Genomic DNA, 26174 nt, shown 5'->3' with positions numbered 1-26174 from the left:
CTCTGAGATTTTGCAATTCGATATGCCAGTCCCCAATATATTGATAAGTGGGATTTAGGATGGTGCAGAAATATTTGTATGCAAGAAATAATGATAGTCAATAATTCTTGTAATGTTAATTAATGTAATACGTTATATTGATACGACAGACAGGTGCAGGATGCGATAGTATATGTGTGGGATACGATAGTATATGTGTGGGATACGACAGTATATGTGTGGGATACGACAGTATATGTGTGGGATACGATAGTATATGTGTGGGATACGATAGTATATGTGTGGGATACGACAGTATATGTGTGGGATACGATAGTATATGTGTGGGATACGACAGTATATGTGTGGGATACGACAGTATATGTGTGGGATACGACAGTATATGTGTGGGATACGACAGTATATGTGTGGGATACGATAGTATATGTGTGGGATACGATAGTATATGTGTGGGATACGACAGTATATGTGTGGGATACGACAGTATATGTGTGGGATACGACAGTATATGTGTGGGATACGATAGTATATGTGTGGGATACGATAGTATATGTGTGGGATACGACAGTATATGTGTGGGATACGATAGTATATGTGTGGGATACGACAGTATATGTGTGGGATACGACAGTATATGTGTGGGATACGACAGTATATGTGTGGGATACGACAGTATATGTGTGGGATACGATAGTATATGTGTGGGATACGACAGTATATGTGTGGGATACGACAGTATATGTGTGGGATACGACAGTATATGTGTGGGATACGACAGTATATGTGTGGGATACGATAGTATACATATAGGTTATGACGGTACAAGTAAATAAAAATACAAATCATAGCCTGGTCTGCCTCGCTACAATGGCCGGAATATTTCACGATAACAATGTTCAAAAATTAACTTTTAATCCTCTTTTAATAAAGTTTCGCCCGGCCCCAATTTCAAAGCTTTGATCTCCTTTTCGACTATTAAATTTTTTTTATTCTAATAAAAATTAACTACTTGAAAGAAACTTAATTTCTCGCTGAAGTTTAATTTAACTTTCGAGGTCCTTCAGGCGGTACACAAAATATTTTCTTATCACTCCATTCATAATATCTCTGTTTGGTTTCCAATTTATTTTAATATTTCGATTTATATTACAAAATATTAGACGACTCTAGACTTTGTCAACCTGAAACTGCCACTTCAACACTCCTTTCACTTCTGCTTGTAATGTTTGGAGTTCTGGCAACTCCTATTGTTCTCTGGCTGGCTCGCTCCCTCACACGCACGCTCTCTCTGTCTCTCTGTCTCTCTCTCTCTCTCTCTCTCTCTTTCTCTACTCTTTACAAGATGATACTGTTATTGTAGTACACGCCACTGTCAACGTAGCGCCTCTACAGTATAAGCTAGGCTCTCCAGCGCCCCTACAGTATAAGCTAGGCTCTCCAGCACCCCTACAGTATAAGCTAGGCTCTCCAGCACCCCTACAGTATAAGCTAGGCTCTCCAGCACCCCTACAGTATAAGCTAGGCTCTTCAGCGCCCCTATAGTATAAGCTAGGCTCTTCAGCGCCCCTACAGTATAAGCTAGGCTCTCCAGCACCCCTATAGTGTAAGCTAGAGTCTCCAGCCCCCCTACAGTATAAGCTAGGCTCTCCAACACCCCTACAGTATAAGCTAGGCTCTCCAGCCCCCCTACAGTATAAGCTAGACTCTCCAGCCCCCCTACAGTATAAGCTAGGCTCTCCAGCCCCCCTACAGTATAAGCTAGGCTCTCCAGCCCCCCTACAGTATAAGCTAGGCTCTCCAGCCCCCCTACAGTATAAGCTAGACTCTCCAGCCCCCCTACAGTATAAGCTAGGCTCTCCAGCCCCCCTACAGTATAAGCTAGGCTCTCCAGCACCCCTATAGTGTAAGCTAGAGTCTCCAGCCCCCCTACAGTATAAGCTAGGCTCTCCAGCCCCCCTACAGTATAAGCTAGGCTCTCCAACCCGTGTTTTCTCTCCTTCTCCCCCTAAACAAAAACTGCACTACAGCATGCAGTTGTATAGAGCCAGGAAATGCTGGCTCACAATTTGTAGCATCTGTGACAGTGATTATACTATATATATTTGTTGATTTTTTTAAATTGTTAATTTTTTACTTTTTGTTCAACATTTATGCACAAATATTATTATTTTGTACGTAAATATAAATAGAAATGTCTGTTTCTGTTCGAGGTTAGAGGTCAAACTCTTGGGCCCAGCCTCACCCAACCATGCATCCTGATTCCCTTTAAGAACATAAAAATGAAGGTAACTACAGAAAGCCTATTGGCCCATACGAGGTAACTCGTATTTATAACCACCCACTCTCATTCATATATGTCTAACCTACGCTTGAAACAATCAAGGGATTCTATTTCTATTACATTACGCGGTAACGTAATGTGGTCGGGATCGCCACAATTCGAGAACTAGGAGCATGCCATAGTCACATACTGAACCCCATGACGATTTTGACATCTGACTCTGGCTAAACACTTTGGAAAACAAATTCAAAACCATTATATTTTGTGACATTATTGTAAAATACTGTGCACTGATCATGGGAAAATTATAAACAAATTGTTGTTCATCATATTTTGCCCATAGCAGCAAAAAGATGTATCTTCTGAAGGTGTCAACACCATCACATGAACATCCTCGTACCCTGGGCCCATGACTAAGATGCAGTAAGTATTTTCATGCTAGGCTGCAATGCTGAGCTGCTGGAACAAAAAACCCGTCGCTCTTGGCTCCTTGGTTTCCCTAATGAGTTTGACCTGCAAATCATTCAAAAACTTGAGTGCACTTTCACCCCCTTGAGCCTAATGTTTTCGAGTGTTCTGGAACAAAGCACTGTACAAGGCCTCGGTGTTTTGTTTTTTTCTGGGACTCGCTGAGAGTAGCAGCAATACACCCCTCGGCTCCGGTATACCTGAGGTGGGTGTCGGCTACAGTGATTCAGTTATGCGCAAGTATCGACAAGGAGAAACGAAAATTCTGAACGCCACACCACCACCGCCGCCGCCACTAGGCTAAATGCTCTCCATCATTCAACTGACAGTTCAGATCCACTCTCCTTGAAAGCTTTCCTCTCTTGCCTTCTTCATTCGCCCCAATTCATAGACACCGCTAGTCCCAGCTTGTTATCTTGAGATGATTTCGGGGCTTTTTAGTGTCCCCGCGGCCCGGTCCTCGACTAGGCCTCCACCCCCCAGGAAGCAGCCCGTGACAGCTGGCTAACACCCAGGTACCTATTTTACTGCTAGGTAACAGGGGCATAGGGTGAAAGAAACTCTGCCCATTGTTTCTCGCCGGTGCCTGGGATCGAACCCAGGACCACAGGATCACAAGTCCAGTGTGCTGTCCGCTCGGCCGACCGGCTCCCGGTCTAGCCTAGCTTGCGTGCAATGTTCCCCTTCACCGAACTACTTCATGTTTCAACATTCAGTGTTCAACATTTACACCAACTCTATTAAATTTATGTACAGCATTTATTCCCATTGTCTGCCATCCCCTATCCTCTCCTCTCCCCTCTATCCCCCATCCCCCTGTCCCTCCTCTCCTCTCTATCCCCCCATCCCCCTCCCCCTTCCTCCTTCCCTCTCGTGGACTCTCGTTCGCGTGCTTCATCCTGCACATCATCTTTATCGCTCTCTGCCCCATTTGCCAGATTTTTCTTAATTTCTTCGTCTCTATATTAGTGTTCTTACTGTTATTGCCTCTCCAAATAAGTAGGAGAATTGGTGCTTGTGTGTTGCGCACTCGGCCTCCTGCCTCGCCTCCTGCCTCGCCCCCTGCCTCGCCTCCTGCCTCGCCTCCTGCCTCGCCTCCTGCCTCGCCTACCCTCGCCATATAAAAAGACGGCGGCCATCTCCAACTCCGCCTCACTTTAGACCTTCCTGGGCGCCAGAATTACCCAATAGTAGTCCCTTCCCACAGAATAAGTCATATAAATTCCGAACTGAGAGAGAGAGTGAGAGAGAGAGAGAGAGAGAGAGAGAGAGAGAGAGAGAGAGAGAGAGAGAGAGAGAGAGAGAGAGAGAGAGAGAGAGAGAGAGAGAGAGAGAGAGAGAGAGAGAGAAAGGATATTAAAATTTCGAGCATCAAAAGCAAATTTCTCACTGTTAATTAAATTCGCTTAATATAGCCATATATCACAAGCCCATCACTTTCACGCTACACCATCACCTAGACGCACCTCACCATCACCGAGACGCACCTCACCATCACCTAGACGCAACACACCATCACCTAAGCATTTATCTGTCAAGACTTATTTCTCTTTAGGTGCCCGGGCCACCTCTTGGGTGGCTTAATCTTCATCAATCAATTAATCCCATTAGGGAATGCGTGTCCCCCCCCCCCCCCCACACCTGAATGGTTGCCGGGCCACCTACCAAGTACCACCAGGGCCTACCAATCCACACATCTGAAAATAAAGGTAGTGACGATTTTATAACGGTCCACGACGGACCGAAACGTAGTCACTTGATAACGGTCTAGGACGGACCGAAACGTCGTTACTTCCTTCATTTTCAGACGTATGTGTTGCGTGTCACGTAACTGCCTTACCGCCTGCTGGTCGTTTCCCGCCAAGCCTCGTGTCAGTCCCTATTTCGGGGCGAACGTTTCCGGATTAAAATAATCTCCGCCCACCAGCCTCTTGTATACACAAATACAGAACATCGCGGAAGGCCCTGTAAGAGGCAGCTCCTATGTATGTCCAAACTGATGCATGTACGTGTCTAACCTACGCTTGAAACAATGCCACGTCTATTAGGTTATCCGGTAATTTAATCCATAAACCGTAGAAGCCTAACAAGTTCACAAATATGCAGAGCTAAGAATGGATCGTCTAATAACTCTTGGTTTTATTACCTTCGAAGTGAACCAAGTCCACAAGAGGAACTTCAGCGAGAGAAGCCTCAATTTCCAATTTCTTTCTTTATTATGCACCCGATACCCATCCCGTGGTCAGTGGTGTAAAAGGTTACAGAGGCACATAATCGGTTCAGGAACTGAACCTTGTAGTTCGTTTAGCCTCAGTCGACGACAAACAAACTTGTTTATGAAGGCATTCAAATTGGGGGAGAACTGCTAATACCATTAAAAAGATTTTTTCCTCTTCACATCTTTACCTGGAAAGCCCCCGGCCACAAAATAATAATTTTTAAGACTTTTCAAAGCCTTCAAATTCGATAACATATTTGTTGAGAATAACCCAGCACACCTGCAAATAATTTTTGTTCTGTTTGATCAACTCATTCTCGATGTCTATTTTGCTAAAAAAAAAATTCAAGATACTAACCAAGGTGACTGACAGGTGGAGACGCACACGACTCCCTCACTGCAAGAGCTGAAAACAATATGCAACCCGCGGCTCCAGGAGAGATGATTAAATCTATTAGTCTGGCAACGAACGACGACTGGTGGTGATGACGCTAGTAGAGGAATGGTGGTAGTGGAGGTGGTAGTGGAGGTGGTGGTGGTAGTGGAGAAGGTGGTGGTGGTAGTGGAGAAGGGCGAGTATATGGAGGTGAGATTGTGTGGTTGTGGAGGGTTGGTTGAGATGGGGGTGTTTTTTTTTGTGTGTGTGTGTAGATGGGGGATTTGTCATGACGTCTTTTAAATATACGTCAGTCACCCTTTCACCAACTCCACCATGTGCGGGTAACGTTTTCTTTGATAAGGAAGAGCCACTGCAAAGTTGAAATTAAATTCCGCCGAGATGGCCAAGATTTAAAAAAAAATGATCCTAATTTACCTTAATATTCGCAGTGCTGAATTCCATTATCAGCATGAGTGATCACCAACAAGCATGACTACAACAGGCACTGAAAAAAACTAAGACCGCGGCGTTTAATTTGAAGATAACCGATATAATTACCATTCTCGGAGGGAAGGAAGCCTCTACTGTGGTGGTCCCTCTAGGCCATGTAACGGACCTTCTCCCGGGCATCTATTTAACCGCTAGGTGAACAGATGCATTAGGTGAATCCTGGTCCCTCGACTGTGATTCGAGGACGTACACCACCGTAGCCTAGTGGTCTAGGTCATAACTAAAAGTGTCGCCACAACATATTTAAACTCAACACGGAGACACACGGACTTAGGTTTACAGACACAAGACCTGGGGTCAGATTCACGAAAGCACTTACGAACGTGTACATCTTTCTTTAATCTTTGACGGCTTTGGTTACATTTATTAAACAGTTTACAAACGTGAAAACTTCCCAATCAACTGTTGTTATTGTTATAAACAGCCTCCTGATGCTTCGGAGCTCATCAACTGTTTAATAATTGAAAACAAAGCCGCCAAAGATTGAGAAAAGATGTACAGGTTCGTAAGTGCTTGCGTAAGTGCTTTCGTGAATCTGGCCCCTGGCCAGTGTGTGTAAATACATTAACCTCTTAACTCTGTATCCTACAGCTTGAGGGATTGTGAAGCCTAATCCCAGACAACTATTCGGGGACGAGCTGTCCAATCCTGCCCCAAGATTTCAACCCAGGACTGCTGTCTTCCTGACTGCTTCCGAAGCCTCGTTCACCCGTACACTCGCTAAGCAAGATTTCCTTTCGCCAAAGTCTAGTCACCAAATTAGTTTTTACTTTAATTAATATTTAATATCATATTTAATAGATTTAAAACTCTCCCCCCAAGACGTTGTGAGCAATCAGAGGTTTGAGATAAATATAAGTTGTTTACAAACAGATTTTTCACTAATATATTATGCAATTAGGAAATAATTATTTTTAACGAGTGTTGAATATCTAACGGCTTAGTTCCCGCGCTTAACCGTGGACTTAACTAATAATAATAATATCATAATTCGTCTCTCAGAATGTTCGGTAATACGTTTATTGTTTGTGATGTGTGTCTATGTATGTATTAACACGATGTACTGAACGGGGTGAGAATAGCTTGAGCTACCTCATCCCTTTGTGTGTATTTTACCTCAATAAACTTATTTCAATTTCATCATTTTCGTCGCTATTTTTGTTGCCCCTGCCACCACTTTCTTCCTCGCCTCCAGCAACATTTTCCTACGGCCTGTAAGAGCTCCCAGGCGGTAATTGACGATAGCAATCACCGGGTTCCTTAATGACTCCCCGCTAGTGTTTATTACCCAATGATCACCTGTCGGGTTAATTAGCCCTGCTTTCCCCCGCCCCGTCGCTATACCTGGGCTCACTTAGCCCCCCCCCCCTGGTCTTAAGTCATCTCACTTTATCTTGGCTCCTGGCAACTGCTAATCTCACCTGAAACTGACTTGACGAAATTTAAAGAAAATTATAAGTTACGGATCGAAACATCGTCGCTTCTCCATCTTCCGAGTTGTGGTTTGGTCATCAAGTTATTATCTTTCATCGAATGTTGAACAATAGTCATTGAGAAATTAACAAAAAAAACACCTGAAACCCGTTTTTGTTTGGGCTTTTCGAGGTTTGAAACATAGTTAATTCAAATGTAAAAAAAATCTGTTTCTGTTTTACATTTTTTTTCTATCTAAAACTGTTCGTATTTTTAACACTAAAATAACTAAAACAGATTCAAAGTTGTGCGCGAAACTTCCCCGGACGCCACCAGTCTCCTCTACTCCGGCCGCTGAGGGGCAAGAAAGAGCCCAAGTCTGGAGGCTCTCGAGTTGAGCAGCTCTACTTCCTCCTTAATGACCATCAGAGGAAACTTTGAACCCCAGTTGGCCCTTAATCTATTTAATTAAAAGTGCAATGAACCAGGCATTTGAGGTAATGGCAGGATGGTAAGAGAGTCAGGTTCAGAAACTTGATTCGTTACAAAATTTGTAAGGATGATTACACTAACGTCTGGACTAAACAGGTGAACGGTAGTCTAAACGGTAGTCTAAACTAACGGTAGTTACTCTGTTAGTATAGAGAAACATTCAGCTTATACACACACAGAGATCACACTAACGTGATGCATCAAATGAACACAAATCGTAGCTCAGTCGATTAAGGCAATGTCTGGGATGCTCCCAGACGCATGTTCGAATCCTCGTCATGGCCCTTGTGGATTTGTTCATTCAGCTCATAAACTGAACCGTGACATGTATTGGGAAAACATAATGTAGTTTACTATTAGGGCTTAAGACAGATATTGGCACATAGGTCTCAAAGTTAGCATGATAAGAGGACAGTTTCTATAACTTCATATTATGATGTTACAGAAAATTGTGCACACCTCAGCATTGTACCTCAACAGTTTCTGGGGTCATTAAACATCACAATCTCTCCATAAATACAGCTCATGCAAGTTGACCAGACCACACACTAGAAGGTGAAGGGACGACGACGTTTCGGTCCGTCCTGGACCGTTCTCAAGTCGGTTTGGTCAACATGAGGACAGGTAGGAAACTGTAACGCGTGGGAGGAGGATGGCCACCCAAGGTACATCTTGGGTGGCCATCAAGATGACCAAATTCACTTACAATGACATTTGTCCTGACTCTCTGGTCACTAATAAAATAAAAATATTAACAAATGGTCCCCTTTGAGGATACAATATGACTCGGATATTTTTATGAATACTTTACAGGAACGAAGTGAGGGAGGAGGGGTGAGAGAGGGAAGGAAAGAGGTGAGGGAGATAGGGAGGGGAAGGTGGTGTTAAGGACGGTGTGATAGGTCTGGGATGAACCGATTATAAAAGCCGTCTTTGTGAAAAGCAACAACAACAACAACTCCAGGGGTCGCGTATGTAACAAGATACACAACACCATCACAACTCTCACTAAATCCACAAGCAATACAGTACGGGCCGAGGTGCCGACTATTCAACACAGCCCCAACTGTGGAAAACTGCGCACAATGACGCCAATTTCGATTTGATTTCGAACCTGCAGATTCCCAGTTTGCGCGAGTCCTTCTGCTGTCATTTATTCTCTCTCTAATTTCCCCTCTTCCATCCTCCCTCCCCTTGTGTGTTTACCTTCCCTCCCTCTCTACCTTCCCTCCCTCTCTACCTCTCTCCCTCAATCTCTTTCTCATCAGGACCAAAACAGGTGCGAGGAGTTTTAAAATAAATATAAACTAGAAACGAATACAAATAAAATATTTAGTATATATATATATTTTCAGCGAGAAGTTAACGGAATAAAGAAAATAAATCTGAAGAAAACAACTGGAAGAAACAACTGATCTGAAGAAAACAACTGGAAGAAACAACTGATCTGAAGAAAACAACTGGAAGAAACAACTGATCTGAAGAAAACAACTGGAAGAAACAACTGATCTGAAGAAAACAACTGGAAGAAACAACTGATCTGAAGAAAACAACTGGAAGAAACAACTGATCTGAAGAAAACAACTGCATCAAGAACACAATAATAACAATACAAAATATGGTAGAATAGAAAACCAAAAAGACAATACAAATAATGAGAAAATACCGATGACGGGGAAGAGGAGTGACTGGATGCTCTAACTGTCTAGGGAAGAGGAGTGACTGCATGCTCTAACTGTCTAGGGAAGAGGAGTGACTGGATGCTTTAACTGTCTAGGGAAGAGGAGTGACTGGATGCTCTAACTGTCTAGGGAAGAGCAGTGACTGGATGCTTTAACTGTCTAGGGAAGAGGAGTGACTGCATGCTTTAACTGTCTAGGGAAGAGGAGTGACTGCATGCTCTAACTGTCTAGGGAAGAGGAGTGACTGGATGCTCTAACTGTCTAGGGAAGAGGAGTGACTGGATGCTTTAACTGTCTAGGGAAGAGCAGTGACTGGATGCTTTAACTGTCTAGGGAAGAGGAGTGACTGGATGCTCTAACTGTCTAGGGAAGAGGAGTGACTGCATGCTTTAACTGTCTAGGGAAGAGGAGTGACTGGATGCTTTAACTGTCTAGGGAAGAGCAGTGACTGGATGCTTTAACTGTCTAGGGAAGAGGAGTGACTGCATGCTTTAACTGTCTAGGGAAGAGGAGTGACTGCATGCTCTAACTGTCTGGGGAAGAGGAGTGACTGCATGCTTTAACTGTCTAGGGAAGAGGAGTGACTGCATGCTTTAACTGTCTAGGGAAGAGGAGTGACTGCATGCTCTAACTGTCTAGGGAAGAGGAGTGACTGCATGCTTTAACTGTCTAGGGAAGAGGAGTGACTGCATGCTCTAACTGTCTAGGGAAGAGGAGTGACTGCATGCTCTAACTGTCTAGGGAAGAGCAGTGACTGCATGCTCTAACTGTCTAGGGAAGAGGAGTGACTGCATGCTCTAACTGTCTAGGGGAGAGGAGTGACTGCATGCTCTAACTGTCTAGGGAAGAGGAGTGACTGCATGCTCTAACTGTCTGGGGAAGAGCAGTGACTGGATGCTCTAACTGTCTAGGGAAGAGGAGTGACTGGATGCTCTTAACTGTCTGGGGAAGAGCAGTGACTGCATGCTCTAACTGTCTAGGAAAGAGGAGTGACTGCATGCTTTAACTGTCTGGGGAAAACGAGTGACTGGATGCTCTAACTGTCTAGGGAAGAGGAGTGACTGGATGCTCTAACTGTCTAGGGAAGAGGAGTGACTGGATGCTCTAACTGTCTAGGGAAGAGGAGTGACTGGATGCTCTAACTGTCTAGGGAAGAGGAGTGACTGGATGCTCTAACTGTCTAGGGAAGAGCAGTGACTGCATGCTCTAACTGTCTGGGGGAAAAAGGATTTATATGCTATAAAAAATGGTAGTTATCAAGTAAATTAAAAATGTAAACTGCAAAATGGCCAGCAAATTCAGGCAATAAATGTTGAATTGACGCTGCAATGCTTTTTCTCTCTCTCTCCATGTTTAATGGTCAGTTCTTATTTGAGCCTGTCCCGAACGTAACTTCCTGGAACTCGAATTGCCTGGAACGCGAGCTTATAATGGAACACGAGGCTATAATGGAACATGAGGCTATAATGGAACACGAGGCTATAATGGAACACGAGCTTATAATGGAACACGAGCCTATAATGGAACACGAGCCTATAATGGAACACGAGGCTATAATGGAACACGAGGCTATAATGGAACACGAGGCTATAATGGAACACGAGGCTATAATGGAACACGAGCCTATAATGGAACACGAGCCTATAACGGAACACGAGCCTATAATGGAACACAAAAGCCTCCATGGAACACAAAAGCCTCCATGGAACACAAAAGCCTCCATGGAACACAAAAGCCTCCATGGAACACAAAAGCCTCCATGGAACGTGAGCTTCTAGGGCGCCAAACAGCTGGGTGGACAGCGCTTCGGATTCGTAGTCCTGAGGTTCCGGGTTCGATCCCCGGTGGAGGCGGAAACATTTGGGCAAAATGTTTCTTTCACCCTGATGTCCATGTTACCTAGCAGTAAATAGGTACCTGGGAGTTAGACAGCTGCTACGAGCTGCTTCCTGTGTGGGGGAGGGGGGGAGGGTGTCATGCCTACACCCACACTCAACCCTGATTCCGCTGATTCTCAGAATCGTGTACTGGTTTACTGGTTTGTTTAGTGAGGGACTTCAGAGAGGGACTTCGCAGAGGGACTTCCGAGAGAGGGACTTCGCAGAGGGACTTCCGAGAGAGGGAGTTCGCAGAGGGACTTCCGAGAGAGGGACTTCGGAGAGCCAAAACTCTCGTTTATGTACGAACATCATCACACACACGCGTGTCTAGTCATCATCTCATTATACAAACACAACACAAAATTGGTGGTACAATTGTTCACCTTGTGGGCTTATCTGGGCGCTGAATTAACGAGCCCCATTCATCCTCCGGGTGGCCTCTACTCCACACACACACACACACACACACACACACACACACACACACACACACACACACACACACACACACACACACACACACACACACAGGGAGTAATCTGATCTTCTTTTACAAGCTAATTTACCCATTGAAAGAAGCCGACCAGAAGCTGCGTTACTTGGGAGAGTGATTGTGTGTGTGTGTGTGTGTGTGTGTGTCTTGGGGGTGACACCTTATGTGCTATACTGCCTCTCATGCTGTGGCTGGGGTGCCAGGCCGGTGCCTCATATTTGTCGTGTCTTGATTTACAAGCGCGAATGTTGGTCTGAACACACCTAGTTATACTCACCTAGAAAGGCTGAGCACCGCGGGTGATGGCTGGCGGACATTAACGGGGACAAAGAGAGCACTTGGCACCAGGGTAAATGGTGCAGTATTTCCCGAAGGCTCTTATGAATGGTCAGGTGGGGTTGTGGTGACCCTTGTACGACCTTGGTCATGACCGGGGGGAGGAGAAGGGAGGACTGGGTAGGAAAGGTGCGGGACCCCCCCCCCCCACACTCCTCCCCCAGCCCCCCACCCCTCAAACCCCTCCCCCCCCCATGCAACAGTCACTCTGGCTTAGCAGTTTGTTCTGATAATTCCCCTTACCTATTAGGGGAGCCTATTAATTAGGGGAGCCGGTCGGCCGAGCGGACAGCACGCGGCACTTGTGATCCTGTGGTCCTGGGTTCGATCCCAGGCGCCGGCGAGAAACAATGGGCAGAGTTTCTTTCACCCTATGCCCCTGTTACCTAGCAGTAAAATAGGTACCTGGGTGTTAGTCAGCTGCTTCCTGGGGGTGGAGGCCTGGTCGAGGACCGGGCCGCGGGGACACTAAAGCCCCGAAATCATCAAGATAACCTCAAGATATACTTTTCCAAGCACCAAATGTACGAATGTTACCAAAAATATCATTATAAAACCTTCTATAACACTAAACACAAGAACGCCTAACACACTATTAATGTGGGAAGGTAAAGACTTGGAAGATCTATATATGATTCAACTCAAAAAGGCCCCATTAAGAAGACTTAAGAGAGTCAGTGCCAGATTATCTATAATTTTGCTATTAATTACAGCAAGTGAATGCCTGAAACGCCATGTGTATTAGTGGCTTTATATATTGTATGTACTAACTCTATCTATATATCCAACATTATGTTTGTAACTCATCTTCTATGTATGCACTGTTCCCTGAATTAAAACAAAATTAAATTTGAATTTGAATTTGAATTTGAAATTTGAATAGTTAACCCCTAACGTGTGAATCTTACCGTTTATACTGACCAACGGCCTCCCTCCACCACCCTCCATCTTGTTTTTTGTTCTGCCTCTCATGCATATTGTAACGTGCTTCCGAAGATGTGTTAAAATATACACCAGGCGCTTAAGCAATCACTTTTTTTTTTTATAATTCCTCCGATGGAGCCGGTCGGCCGAGCGGACAGCACGCTGGACTTGTGATCCTGTGGTCCCGGGTTCGATCCCAGGCGCCGGGGAGAAACAATGGGCAGAGTTTCTTTCACCCTATGCCCCTGTTACCTAGCAGTAAAATAGGTACCTGGGAGTTAGTCAGTTGTCACGGGCTGCTTCCTGGGGGTGGACGCCTGGTCGAGGACCGGGCCGCGGGGACGCTAAAAAGCCCCGAAATCATCTCAAGATAACCTCAAGATGGTATGTAAGTGTGGGGGGAGGGAAGCCTAAAGTTTCAGTTGGATAGCAGTTGGGTGTGTCTGTGGGGAAACTGAGAATATTCCGGAGAATCAGCCCGGATATACAGCTACACTTGTATAGGGCTGTATAGTCCTTCCGCATCTCCAATATCCTCCAGTACCACTATGAACCTTAAAGACGACTTACATGCAAAAAAAGCTATCAGCAGTACAAAATAAGGCGCTCAGAAGAGCAGCAAAACACCGTCCACCATATGACCAGACAATCCAGGAGCTCCAGGAACTCCTGAACACACAGCCACTGAACATCAGACCACAGCACCAAGCCTCGATGAAAAGCAAGCCCCACAATACATAATTTTTAGCTGAAATACTGATTACAACCCCCCCCCCCCTTAACGTAAATAACAAAAAGTAATAGATAAATAATAATAACAAAATAAAGAACCCTAAGAATTATTCATATCACACACACACACACACACACACACACACACACACACACACACACACACACACACACACACACACACACACACACACACACACACACACAACACACACACACACACACACACACAACACACACACACACACACACACACACACACACACACACACACACACACACACACACACACACACACACACACAACAACAACACACATACACACACACAACATACACAACCCTGTATGCCACAACATTCACGCAATACACCATCCTAACTCTCGGGGTAATGGCGCTTGCATTCATTTTCCTTTCCAGTGAGAGCGTGTATGACATACAGGATAAGCTTTACGACGCGTGTGTATGTGTGTGTATATCCCATACACGCATAATTCCTCAGTGTATGATAGCCTACATGTCTGCCCGGCTCAGCCTCCCTCAGGGCGCGGAGATAAAACCACTCACCTCTATTTTATTTGATGAAAAGTTTAAGTATGGGACGAGGTTGTATAGCATGAGTGGCGTTATTTGGTGCGTTGGTTCGTGCGTTGGCTGGTGCGTTGCCGTGGGGGTTTTATTGAACAGTAAAGGAAAACCAATTGAAGTTAGGTTGGGGAAAATAAAAATTCCGCAAAATTTTCCATCTTTTCGCATGATGGAAAACGAAACTAGCTTTCGTGTTGTTTTAATGAGGTGGATTATCACGGCCTTGTGTCTAATGTGGTCCACTTTGACCTCTACTCACGTTTTTCTTATGTTCAATAGATTTTTGAGCAAAAATCAACTTTTAGCGTCAAATATAGCATGTCTGTCATTCCCGTGGAAGTCGCGTGGTGACCGTTATATGTATGCAGGTCTATCTATCTATCAGTGTCGCACACGCAAGCAAGCACGCAAGCACACACACACACACACACACACACACACACACACACACACACACACACACACACACACACACACAAAGGAGAGGTTATGCCACAAATCACTTAGCATCTAGTGCACCGTCACCACACACACGCGCGTGCACCATCAAAGAGACAACGCAGCACACGCACATATACCAGCCCAAGAACACCCCCACACAGCCGGCCAAGCTCCCCACCTTCATGAAACATGCAATGAAAATCCTGCCGAACACCGCACGCAAAAAACACAAAAGGCAAAACAGAATAAAAAAGAAGCAATATGGAAAAACGTGGACCAAAAAAAAAAAAACGACGGAAAGGTGGAAGTGACATAGACGAGGATAGCGGAAGAAAGATCTAGATACCATCCGTAAATCACATGAAAACAAAAAAATCTAAATAGTTAAAAAAAAACAGTTTAAACTTCTAAATATTCAAATCACGCGATCCCCCTTCTTCCAGATATGAATATTAAAATATGCCACACTTCGCGTCGACGGATTTGGCAAACAAAAGCTTGCGTTTTATTCTCGTGCGACAATATATTTAGGGAAGGGCAAGCCGGCCCTGGGGTGTAGGAGCCTGCTGGCTGGCTCCCCTGGGGTGTAGAGCCTGCTGGCTGGCTCTCCTGGGGTGTAGAGCCTGCTGGCTGGCTCTCCTGGGGTGTAGAGCCTGCTGGCTGGCTCCCCTGGGGTCCAGAGCCTGCTGGCTGGCTCCCCTGGGGTGTTGAGCCTGCTGGCTGGCTCCCCTGGAGTGTAGAGCCTGCTGGCTGGCTCTCCTGGAGTGTAGAGCCTGCTGGCTGGCTCCCCTGGGGTCCAGAGCCTGCTGGCTGGCTTTCCTGGGGTGTTGAGCCTGCTGGCTGGCTCCCCTGGAGTGTAGAGCCTGCTGGCTGGCTCTCCTGGAGTGTAGAGCCTGCTGGCTGGCTCTCCAAGGGCGCAGTGCTCTATATACCGGTCGACTCGTCAACTTTAAAAGTGGAGGGAACAGTGTGATGGTGAGGGGGAGGGAAGGAGTGGCGGGGAAAATGGTAAGGGATGATAGGAATAATGGCCAATGACAGCGAGGAGGAGGAAGGAAGGAGAGAGAGAGAGCCAGAGAGCCAGAGAGCCAGAGAGAGAGAGAGAGAGAGAGAGAGAGAGAGAGCCAGCGAGAGAGAGAGAGCCAGCGAGAGAGAAAGAGAGAGATAGATCCAGCGAGAAAGCAAGAGATAGTTGGCAAGTTAATGATTGATTAACCTCGGGCCAGTGGGGTTAACTTCAGACTTACTAAAATGGAGAGTGGGTGGGGTCCAAAGTCCAGGACATGTGGATTTTAAAAGACGAGAAGAAAGGAGATTGTAGCAGCACCACAAGCAACCACACCATCGCTCCAGCATCGCTCACCCTTGAAAAACAGAGGTGCAGCAGGTACGGTGAGAGAGAACTCTAGCAACATCAGAGGCCCAAGACCTTCCAACCTTCTTCCTCTACACATAAGAGGCACAACTGGCCGACCCCTCACAGTGTTCAAAAGAGGACTTGATAAACTAACTAACTAACTAACTCACTCTCTCACTCTCTCACTCACTCACTCACTCACTCTCACTCTCTCTCACTCTCTCTCACTCTCTCACTCTCTCACTCTCTCACTCTCACTCTCTCACTCTCACTCTCTCTAAAAATAAAATACAATACAAAAATCAACGAAGCACCATCTTCTAAGAGAATGTAATGGAGACATTAAAAATCCAAAATTCTCAAGCGAATGTAACTCCCAATTACTATACAATTCTGACATTTTAAAAGCTCTGTTCCATTAGCAGAATTATTTAAATTATCCGGTTGTAGCGCGGCGCAGGCGCACTGCGTCGGTTTATTAAGCCTATTTGGCAGGGGGACGAGGCTATTGGTGGATAAAACAGTGCCGGACTACTGATCTTGGCTCCTGGACCACACTGGACCACACTGGTCCACCACACTGGACCACCACACTGGACCACCACACTGGTCCACACTGGTCCCACTAGTGAGGCCGACACAAGATTACAGTTACTGTGTCATGAGCAACACTTGTGGGAAAGTTATCTCTAAACTTTAGGTTTCCTTGAGAGAGAGAGAGAGAGAGAGAGAGAGAGAGAGAGAGAGAGAGAGAGAGAGAGAGAGAGAGAGAGAGAGAGAGAGAGAGAGAGAGAGAGCGAGAGAGAGCGAGAGAGAGCGAGAGCGAGCGAGAGAGAGAGAGAGAGCGAGAGAGAGAGAGAGACTGAAAATAAAAGAGGATGAAGAGATATGAAATAGAAGTGGGAGAGGAGGGGTTGAGAAAAGGGTGCGAAGAGAAGGGGAGATGGAATGGGAGAGATACTGGAGTGGAAGAGGAAGAATGCGAGAAAGAAGAGTGAAGAAGAAGAAGAAGGAAGCGAAGGAGGCTTGAGAAATGAGAGTAATAATACCAGGAGAGAACCATCCTTCGAGCTAAATGAACACAAGACAATTGGAAAGGTAGGATGAGAAGACATCCTTTGGTGCTTCTCCTTATCTTCAGAGATGCACCGGCTTCAGCATCCCTCCCCCCCCCTCCCCCATGGACCTGCTTGATGGGGGGGACGGGGGTTCTGGGTCTTCTCCTCCTCCTCCTACTCCTCAAGCGCGGTCCGAGACCAGGCTTGACTTGTGAGAGCTTGGTCCAACAGGCTGTTGCTTGGGGCGGCCCGCAGGCCCACATACACACCCTCTTGGATGCCTCAAGTTTACATTAAAATACTTGGTACATCCACTTATATTTGAGGCTTCCTGACACTATAGGAATAGTTAGACTATATCTAGAGTTGTTCTATGATTCTTCTCGCTTATTTTCATCTCTGTTTTCCTTCCTTCATTCAGCTTTCTCTCTCTTCCTTCATTTCTCTCTCTCCCTTTTCTTTCTTCACATCCTCTCTGTTCCCCCTCTTCCCCTTAAGCAGCCTCCGTCACCTCTGAACTTCAGGTTTCTCTCCCTGAGTTGTGTGACACGGTAATGCCCCGAGACTACCGCCAGGAGGGGCCCCTCACCCTCCAAAGCCCGTACTCACATACAATACTGAACCAATCTCGCCCTTAGTGGTAACAATTCTGGCAGAGGCACCAAGTTCCCTCCCTCGTAACACAACGGTGGAGAGAGACAACGTATGTGACCTGGGTTTTTTGTAGAGTTATTGGTGGCTTGTACGGATACCACAAGACAATATCCAAGTGTAGACATGGGCTCTAATATGGGTTCCTCGGGTGTCATATATTCTCTTCTCCAAGGCGAAGTGGTAAGTGGTGTCACTGGTTTTTGACACCACAGTGTCACTGGGGTAAGTGCCACTAGTTTTTGAAGGATCTGGGTTCTGAGTTAATCGAAACAAGAGGCCACAGAGCCGCCAGCTGCCTTTACCAGCGCCTCAACTTGGCAACAGAACAAACGCACACAGCAGTCAAATGCTGTGGCAACCCTATCAATAAACGACAAAATTTTATCTGAATGCTCTTTTATTTCCTCCTCCCAAGCTGTGGCTCCCACAGTTGCACTAGAGATGGAACCCTCAAGTACTTTTTTGAGAGGTAGAGATGAGTGCTTGTTGAAGGTGGACTTATTTTGCAGTCTTGCAGGGAAGGGCAGCGAGTGACAAGTTAAGGTCGGCCGCTGAAGCAAAGACTAACTTGAGACTAACTTGAGACAGTTGTATGATGACTTAGGAAAGAAATCTCCTACAGCTCAACCAATCTTTCATTCTCAAGCAAAATACACAACCTTTTCCCCCGTCACAGAGTGACTTTACACAACGTGTGCACAAGGCACTTCTCACGGATCACATTTTTGCAGAATTAAACACCTCTGACCTTTCCCTGTTGTACTGGAGCACCTCACAATACTCACCCCTCACTCAAGCTCCTCCTCCTCACCATTGCTGCTACCTCCAACCTCTCTATTATCATCATACTCATCAAAACAAATAGAGAACAACCACGTGCTTTTCTAAAATCACAAGTTTTGAGAAAAATCTCGGTCAAATACTTTAAGAAACTGCATTGTGATTAACCATTCTCTTGATTCAATTATTACTTCCGTCGATGAATAGTAAAGTAAATATTCACACATTACTTAATAAAGTGCAGTATCATAACTTGATTATCACTAGTTTCTTGCAAGTACTTAAATGCTGGCGTGGGGGGGGGGGGAGGGGGAGGAAAGTAACTATCAGGAGAAAGTGGTGAGGTATTATTCGCTCTATAGGTCTATCAGGGAAGTGTGATCAGGAACATGAGAATATGGTCAGGGAACGGTGCTCAACCACCTGGACCGTTGGGGATCGAACTACGAACCTACGACAAGCAAGGCCGTCGCTGTACCGTCTAGTTTCAAGGGAATGAATCCAAACTGGGTAGATATTAGCATAACTCATCAGCTTTGTTGTGAATTACACACTCGAAAATGGGTCTATTCGTGAATATTATTCCATAACTTGTAACATATGTGAGCGTAGCCCATATGTGGCCATAGTCCATATGTGGCCATAGTCCATATGTGGCCATAGCCCATATGTGGCCATAGCCCATATGTGGCCATAGCCCATATGTGGCCATAGTCCATATGTGGCCATAGCCCATATGTGGCCATAGTCCATATGTGGCCATAGCCCATATGTGGCCATAGCCCATATGTGGCCATAATCCATATGTGGGCATGGCCCATTAAAATAAAAGTGAGAGCGTGTGGTACCCTTTAGTTAGTGGTGATATTAAGGATAAGGATCATGATCCAATCACATGAAGTAAGCCCGTCGCCTCTCAGACACCGCAGGTGCAGCTCTACTGGCCACACGTTTGCAGTAGTAATACAATTTCCTGGATATACAGGGAACGAGCGCGGCCGGTCGTGCCTCAAGGCAACTAGCATCATCGTGGTAAAGAGGAACCCTTGTGTTTCAGGACCAGAAGTGTGCTGAGATTTTGTAGGGAGGACGGGGGGCTCACTTTTCTCAAAATGAGACTGTCCCTCCCTCACAAATCGAGAAGAAACAGGCAGGAACATCTTATCCCGTTCTCTTTCAATACGCTAACCACTAGTGGGTTGGACATGTATATGAGTGGGATTGGGTGGTTATAGATAGGAGCTGCCTCGTATGGGCCAACAGGCTTTCTTGAGGTTATAGGTTATCTTGAGATGATTTCGGGGCTTTAGTGTCCCCGCGGCCCGGTCCTCGACCAGGCCTCCACCCCCAGGAAGCAGCCCGTGACAGCTGACTAACACCCAGATACCTATTTTACTGCTAGGTAACAGGGGCATAGGGTGAAAAAACTCTGCCCATTGTTTCTCGCCGGCGCCTGGGATCAAACCCAGGATCACAAGTCCAGCTGTCCGCTCGGCCGACCGGCTTCTGCAGTTACCTTTATTCTTATGTTATAAACGACAGTTGGATAGTCACGCGCACATACGTACCTACAGACTAACTGCTTATCGCGCTAAACCACTAAAAGTTCCGGGGTATAAAATCAATTGAGACTCTTGAGCGACACTTCCTAATGCCACCCACCAATCACCAGACCAGTTAAGACCAGTCGCGGTACCACCATCGCCTTCTTTACCTCCAGGGACGGTCTCCCTCCCACCTCTCCTTCCCACAGCCCAGGTCTGGAAGCAGCACCCGTCGCATCACTTTTCCGGAACCATCGGCGTTATCGGAAAAGAAATGAAAGGTTGTGGGGGCTTCCTCCGGAGGCAGGTCCCGGCGTGGCGGGGCCGGGGGTGGCAGCAGGGATGTCTACAAGCATTACGCCTCTGATGGATTATCGATGGGAGGGAAGTTAGTGTTCCATCCCCCCTCCCACATGACGCTTTGTCAGGCCTCCTCCTCCTCCCTGCTTGATGGGGTTCTGGGAGTTGTTCTACTCCCCAAGCCCGGCCCGAGGCCAGGCTCGACTTGTGAGAGTTTGGTCCACCAGGCAGTTGCTTGGAGCGGCCCACCACAGCCTAGGCTGATCCGGAACTTCTCTTAGAAAACAGTCCAGTTTTCTCTTGAAGATGTTCACGGTTGTTCCGGCAATATTTCTTATAGTCGCTGGGGCTCCCGGGGCTCTTTTGAATAGTGTGGAGTGAAATGACTGCATGAGAGCTATGTGAACTGGGTGTAGGTAGCATATTTACGCATATATGCTGGCTATTTAACCTGTCCTCTAGAATAATGATATAGGTTTGACGTTAAAATCCGCAATACACAACTTTATGATGAACTATAAATCACAGCCGCTCGAAAACAATGACTGTTCTATGCGTCAGGTTAGGTTCGGGCGATTTAATACATCATTTTCCGTGTGTTGTGACAACTCTGGTGCAGGGAGCGTATGATGTAACAAGAATTAGAGCCAGAAACTTGACACTTAACTATGTTTTAAGCAATAATTTTCTTTTCAGACCAAATCATTCACGTTTTTAAACTTTCAGAGAAATACAGAAGTAAAATATTTGGGTTTTCCGGCTTGAAGTTAAGAAACAAAGCCGATGAACTCATTTTCAGATTTACATTTACGTCAACTGTAATTTTATCGTACAGTAATATCTAGATGTAAAAGTCCCGTATAATTATGAATAAAAACTAATCGCTCAACAATTCTGGATGACTGGTGTCTGGCCGAACATTCCAAAAACCCGCCAAGCAAGCGGGGTTGCAAGCGTTTGGCGGGAATGGGTTTGGCGGGAATTTGCTTGCCAGAAACCTCCCTCCCTCAAAAGTCTCTCTCTCTCTCTCTCACGTGCAGGTAGTGAGGTTCCTCTCTCACCTCACTACTTCTACTACTCAGTCGAAGTACTCTACACCCCTCAGCCAAAATATGACCCAACTCAATACTCACGAAGAAAATGAAGTTGAAGAAGCACAAGAGATACTTGGCGAAGGCGGTGCCGCAGTCCAGCGCCATCTCGCTGCAAAGGGAGAACACTGTCAAAATTATTATGTCCGAGGTGATTGCGCGGCTGCAGTAATCTCTGCAACAGCTGGTTACACCGCAGCAGTACACGTCATTAGAGTAAGTGATTATAAACTGCCAGAGGCCATTATCAAATTGAAGAAATTTAATTGTATTACACCTGCAGAGGGTTCTAGATTTTCTTTTTTAACACACACACAACACGTGCAGTATATATACTGATCTATCTATACAATACATGCTCGGGGACGGAGGCCAGACGCTCGGGGCTAGCCTCACCAACTTTTCACAGTGACTGCTGAGGGGTACGTGCCGGTACACACCTCTTAACCGACGAAAAAAAATCCTTCTGAACTCTATACACACAATCCAAGCAAGGTTGGGCCGACCTTCCTAAGGGGGGAGGAGGGAGGGAGGTCAGGCCGACCTTCCCAAGGGGGGGGGGGTCGGGCCGACCTTCCCAAGGGAAAAGTCGTGCCGAGAATATTTACTCTGAATATTTACAGAAGAATTATTTTATCAGTAGTGTTGCCTTTATTGTTGACCCTCTTATCTTATTAGCCTCATAAACTGGTGAGTGTGAGAGGGAGGGCCCGTGGTGGGGCCCCCTGGTGGAGGGTGGGGCCCCTGAGAAAGGGTGGGCCCTCGTGGGAAAGGGTGGGCCCTCGTGGGAAAGGGTGGGCCCTCGTGGGAAAGGGTGGGCCCCCCGTGGGAAAGGGTGGGCGTGCAGGGAAGGTGCAGTATCCGGCAAATAACTGGGACGTGATGAGAGCCTTCCCACTTTGTCTCGGCTGACGACGCCAACAAAATAATGAGCTCTGTCCCAGTTTCCCCAGCTCCTGGCCAACAATCCCAGTTTCCTCAGCTCCTGGCCAACAATCCCAGTTACCCCAGCTCCTGGCCAACAATCCCAGTTACCCCAGCGCCTGGCCAACAAGCCCAGTTTCCCCAGCTCCTGGCCAACAATCCCAGTTTCCCCAGCTCCTGGCCAACAATCCCAGTTTCCCCAGCGCCTGGCCAACAATCCCAGTTTCCTCAGCTCCTGGCCAACAATCCCAGTTACCCCAGCTCCTGGCCAACAATCCCAGTTACCCCAGCGCCTGGCCAACAAGCCCAGTTTCCCCAGCTCCTGGCCAACAATCCCAGTTTCCCCAGCGCCTGGCCAACAATCCCAGTTTCCCCAGCGCCTGGCCAACAATCCCAGTTACCCCAGCTCCTGGCCAACAATCCTAGTTTCCTCAGCTCTTCGCCATACCCGTCAGCCCCACACCACCAACGCCACACCTACCACCCCCCACACCATCAAGGCCACACCTACCACCCCCCACACCATCAAGGCCACACCTGCCACCCCCCCACACCACCAAGGACGACTGAAGACATTTACAAACGAATTTAATCCCAGATATAACTCCCCCAAGCGTAATAAAACGACAAAAATCATCTTAATATATAATCAGAGCGAGAGCAAATATCGCCAGCAAGGCCACGCCAACAGACACAGTCACGCCACTGTCTCACAATGACGAGAATTTCTCAATTTCTCTCAATATAAAAATCGCATGTGAATCCACACGGTTAAAATGCTGAACGAATTTCTTCATCATAAACAAAGGGGGAAATTAACAGATACGTTCCGACGGGAAATTTGAAAGATGGTTAGTACAAGACGACAAAAATGTTTGATAACACATAAGGGGGTGAGGGGAAAAAGGAGAAGGAAATGGGTCTGGAAATCACTGTAGCTTTTACGAGCGTGTAAAATCTTGTAAAATATTTACATTTTACACTAGTGGCGGGAAAATTCAAAAGATTTTGTTTTAATTTGTGGCGGTGATGAGAAAAATGAGCGCTGGAAATATCCAACATTAATATTGTCGTGACAGAACGAGTTCAAGACATGTTTTATGTACACTGACACACACACACATACGTTCAGTATCTCTTACTAATGAAGAATTGTCAGATTAAATCCAGCATCCTTAGGGCAGCCTAGTAGCGGGGGGGAGGGGGAGGGGGGGGGGGGGGATTACCCATCAGTTCGACCTGAGGTCCGACCTTATAATTGACAAACAATTTATCTGGAGTCACATAAACACAATATATACATCTAATGTTTATGGTTAAGTTTACAGTCTCGACTCAACTCTTCAACAGGACGAGCCGACTTGCAGTGTAGGGTTCCGTAGCCTAACAGGACCCCCAAGGGAATGAAATACTCTTAGTCAGTAGCCTATCCTTTAACCAGTGCAGGAGTCCACACAACGCTGCCCTCTACAGTTGCTGTCCAACTCCCTTTCCGTGACCATGGAATGGAGCTCTTTCGAGAAGAACAGAGGGAAAGAAATCACTGTGGAAGATTAAAAACAATGCCATTTACCAAACTAAAATAAAAGTCACATAGAACTTTAAATGGGGAGGAATACCAAGGCCTTTCTTCCAGGCCATTAAGCCCCATGCACGAGCACTTGAGAACAATGGGAGCTCCGTACCTGTGGCCAGTCCCTTCCCCCCACAATCACCCATATTCCACATTTTCCTACCCACCTGAGTGGGGAAAGTGTGGAATATGGAAGGACATTCTTCCTCCCCTCTCATTCCTATCATCTTTTTCAATCCATCTACCCCCAGCCTTTCCTCGTGAACTGAAATTGATCTTTCCCTCACTCAGCCCCTTCATCACCCTCGGGGCCTCCTCGCCTCCCTGGTCCCTGAACCTGTCCCTGGCTCAGGGACCAGGTCTGGAGGCCGGGAAGGCTGGCCACTGAAGTGGCTCCACTTACGCCACTTGTAATGGCTCGGAAGATTATTATTTTTCTTTTGTTTTCAAAGACTCGTGGTGTAGCGTTTTCTCCTTCTCCTGCCTCTTCCTCCTTGCAAGCTTCCGTTCCCTCTTTCTTCCTCTCTTCAATATTTTAAGATGCTTACAAAAGTGAGAGGAGATATTGTTGGCGGCATTGGGTATGGCACTTACAACATTCAGATTGTCCTGACAAGTCAAGAGAAAACTGGACTGTTTTCTAAGAGAAGTTTCGGATCAGCCTAGGCTGTGGTGGGTATGTGGGCCTGCGGGCCGTTCCAAGCAACAGCCTAGTGGACCAGACTCTCACAAGTCGAGCCAGGCCTCGGGCCGAGCTTGGGGAGTAGAAGAACTCCCAGAACCCCATCAACCAGGTATCAAGCAGGTAAGTGTCTGTTTCTCTCTCACGGGTTGCTGCGCTCTCACCCGTCTCCTCTTACACCATCCTGGGAAACTGCTTCCTGCAGGATATCGCAAAAGTCATTTTCCAGGAGGATATCGCGAAAAAATCTCTTCACCTTCTACAGCATCCCCCCTCCCCCCCCCCCTCCACTCCTATTTCATGATATCCAAAAATATCTTCATAACATTCCCTTTAGAGTTGAATACTCGTCTTGCATATTAATAAATCATTAAGAGTGGAGCACAGTACCGGTGTACTGGAGGGCTGCCAACGTGGTCCCCACATCTAACAAGATAAACAGATCACTGCAAGCCAAACTTAATGTCTATTGCAGAAAAAATTGCCTGAATTGATAACAGCCAAAACGACTTGATAACAATCGACTTGAGAATGGTCCAGGACGGACCGAAACGTCGTCGTCCTTTCACCTTCTAGTGTGTGGTCTGGTCAACAACAGCCAAAACCTTTCGTTGATATGATGAATAACCGAATAGTCACGGTTTTACTAGTTTTGCTTGAACGGCTCGTATTAACAACTTTACCATGATTTTAGTTCAGTGTATTTCAAGCAGCGAACAGTGGAAAGGATTGTGACATTTCATACCTTGACTTTACTAAAGGCTTTGACTGCGTGTCTCGCGAAGGACTCGTTAGAAAGATAGAGTAGACACAATTGTGAAGGGGAGTGGTTACCCTAAGGTGGATTAGGCTAAGTTTATTTCAAAAGAGTGAGTTAGCATAAATGGAATGAGGTCTGAGTGGGAAAACCATTTCAATTAAATTTAAATTTTGCCCCGAGGGGCGAGTTTATTGGGCAGCGCCACTCATCTTGTGAGTGGACACACCGCCATAGTGACAGTATTGGGCAGCGCCACTCATCCTGTGAGTGGACACACCGCCATAGTGACAGTATTGGGCAGCGCCACTCATCTTGTGAGTGGACACACCGCCATAGTGACAGTATTGGGCAGCGCCACTCATCCTGTGAGTGGACACACCGCCATAGTGACAGTATTGGGCAGCGCCACTCATCCTGTGAGTGGACACACCGCCATAGTGACAGTATTGGGCAGCGCCACTCATCCTGTGAGTGGACATACCGCCATAGCAGCATGTACAACACTCCCCAATAGGAAGAAACCCCGCTGGGTTGTTCATCCTGTCACTTGTAATCATTTTCAAGTTCCGTGCCTGAGGACTTTATCCTGAGACTTCTGTTGTTTACCATTTACAT

General features: G+C 46.4%; 1 protein-coding gene across 2 annotated transcripts in view; it reads right to left on the bottom strand.

Moving 5' to 3' along the window:
* Positions 1–26174, bottom strand: part of LOC123754989 (tetraspanin-1) — a 149015-nt gene that overhangs the window by 14495 nt on the left and 108346 nt on the right. For both annotated transcript variants that reach the window (XM_045737356.2, XM_069332810.1), the window contains exon 3: positions 21663–21732. In XM_045737356.2, the coding sequence (XP_045593312.2) occupies positions 21663–21728 (66 nt within the window). In that variant the 5' untranslated portion in view covers positions 21729–21732. The remainder of the gene's footprint in view (positions 1–21662; positions 21733–26174) is intronic.

Source organism: Procambarus clarkii, chromosome 28 (assembly GCF_040958095.1).
Source record: "Procambarus clarkii isolate CNS0578487 chromosome 28, FALCON_Pclarkii_2.0, whole genome shotgun sequence".
Taxonomy (NCBI): domain Eukaryota; kingdom Metazoa; phylum Arthropoda; class Malacostraca; order Decapoda; family Cambaridae; genus Procambarus; species Procambarus clarkii.
Note: the sequence above shows the minus strand (reverse complement) of the source record. Positions and strands in the feature narration are given on the sequence as shown.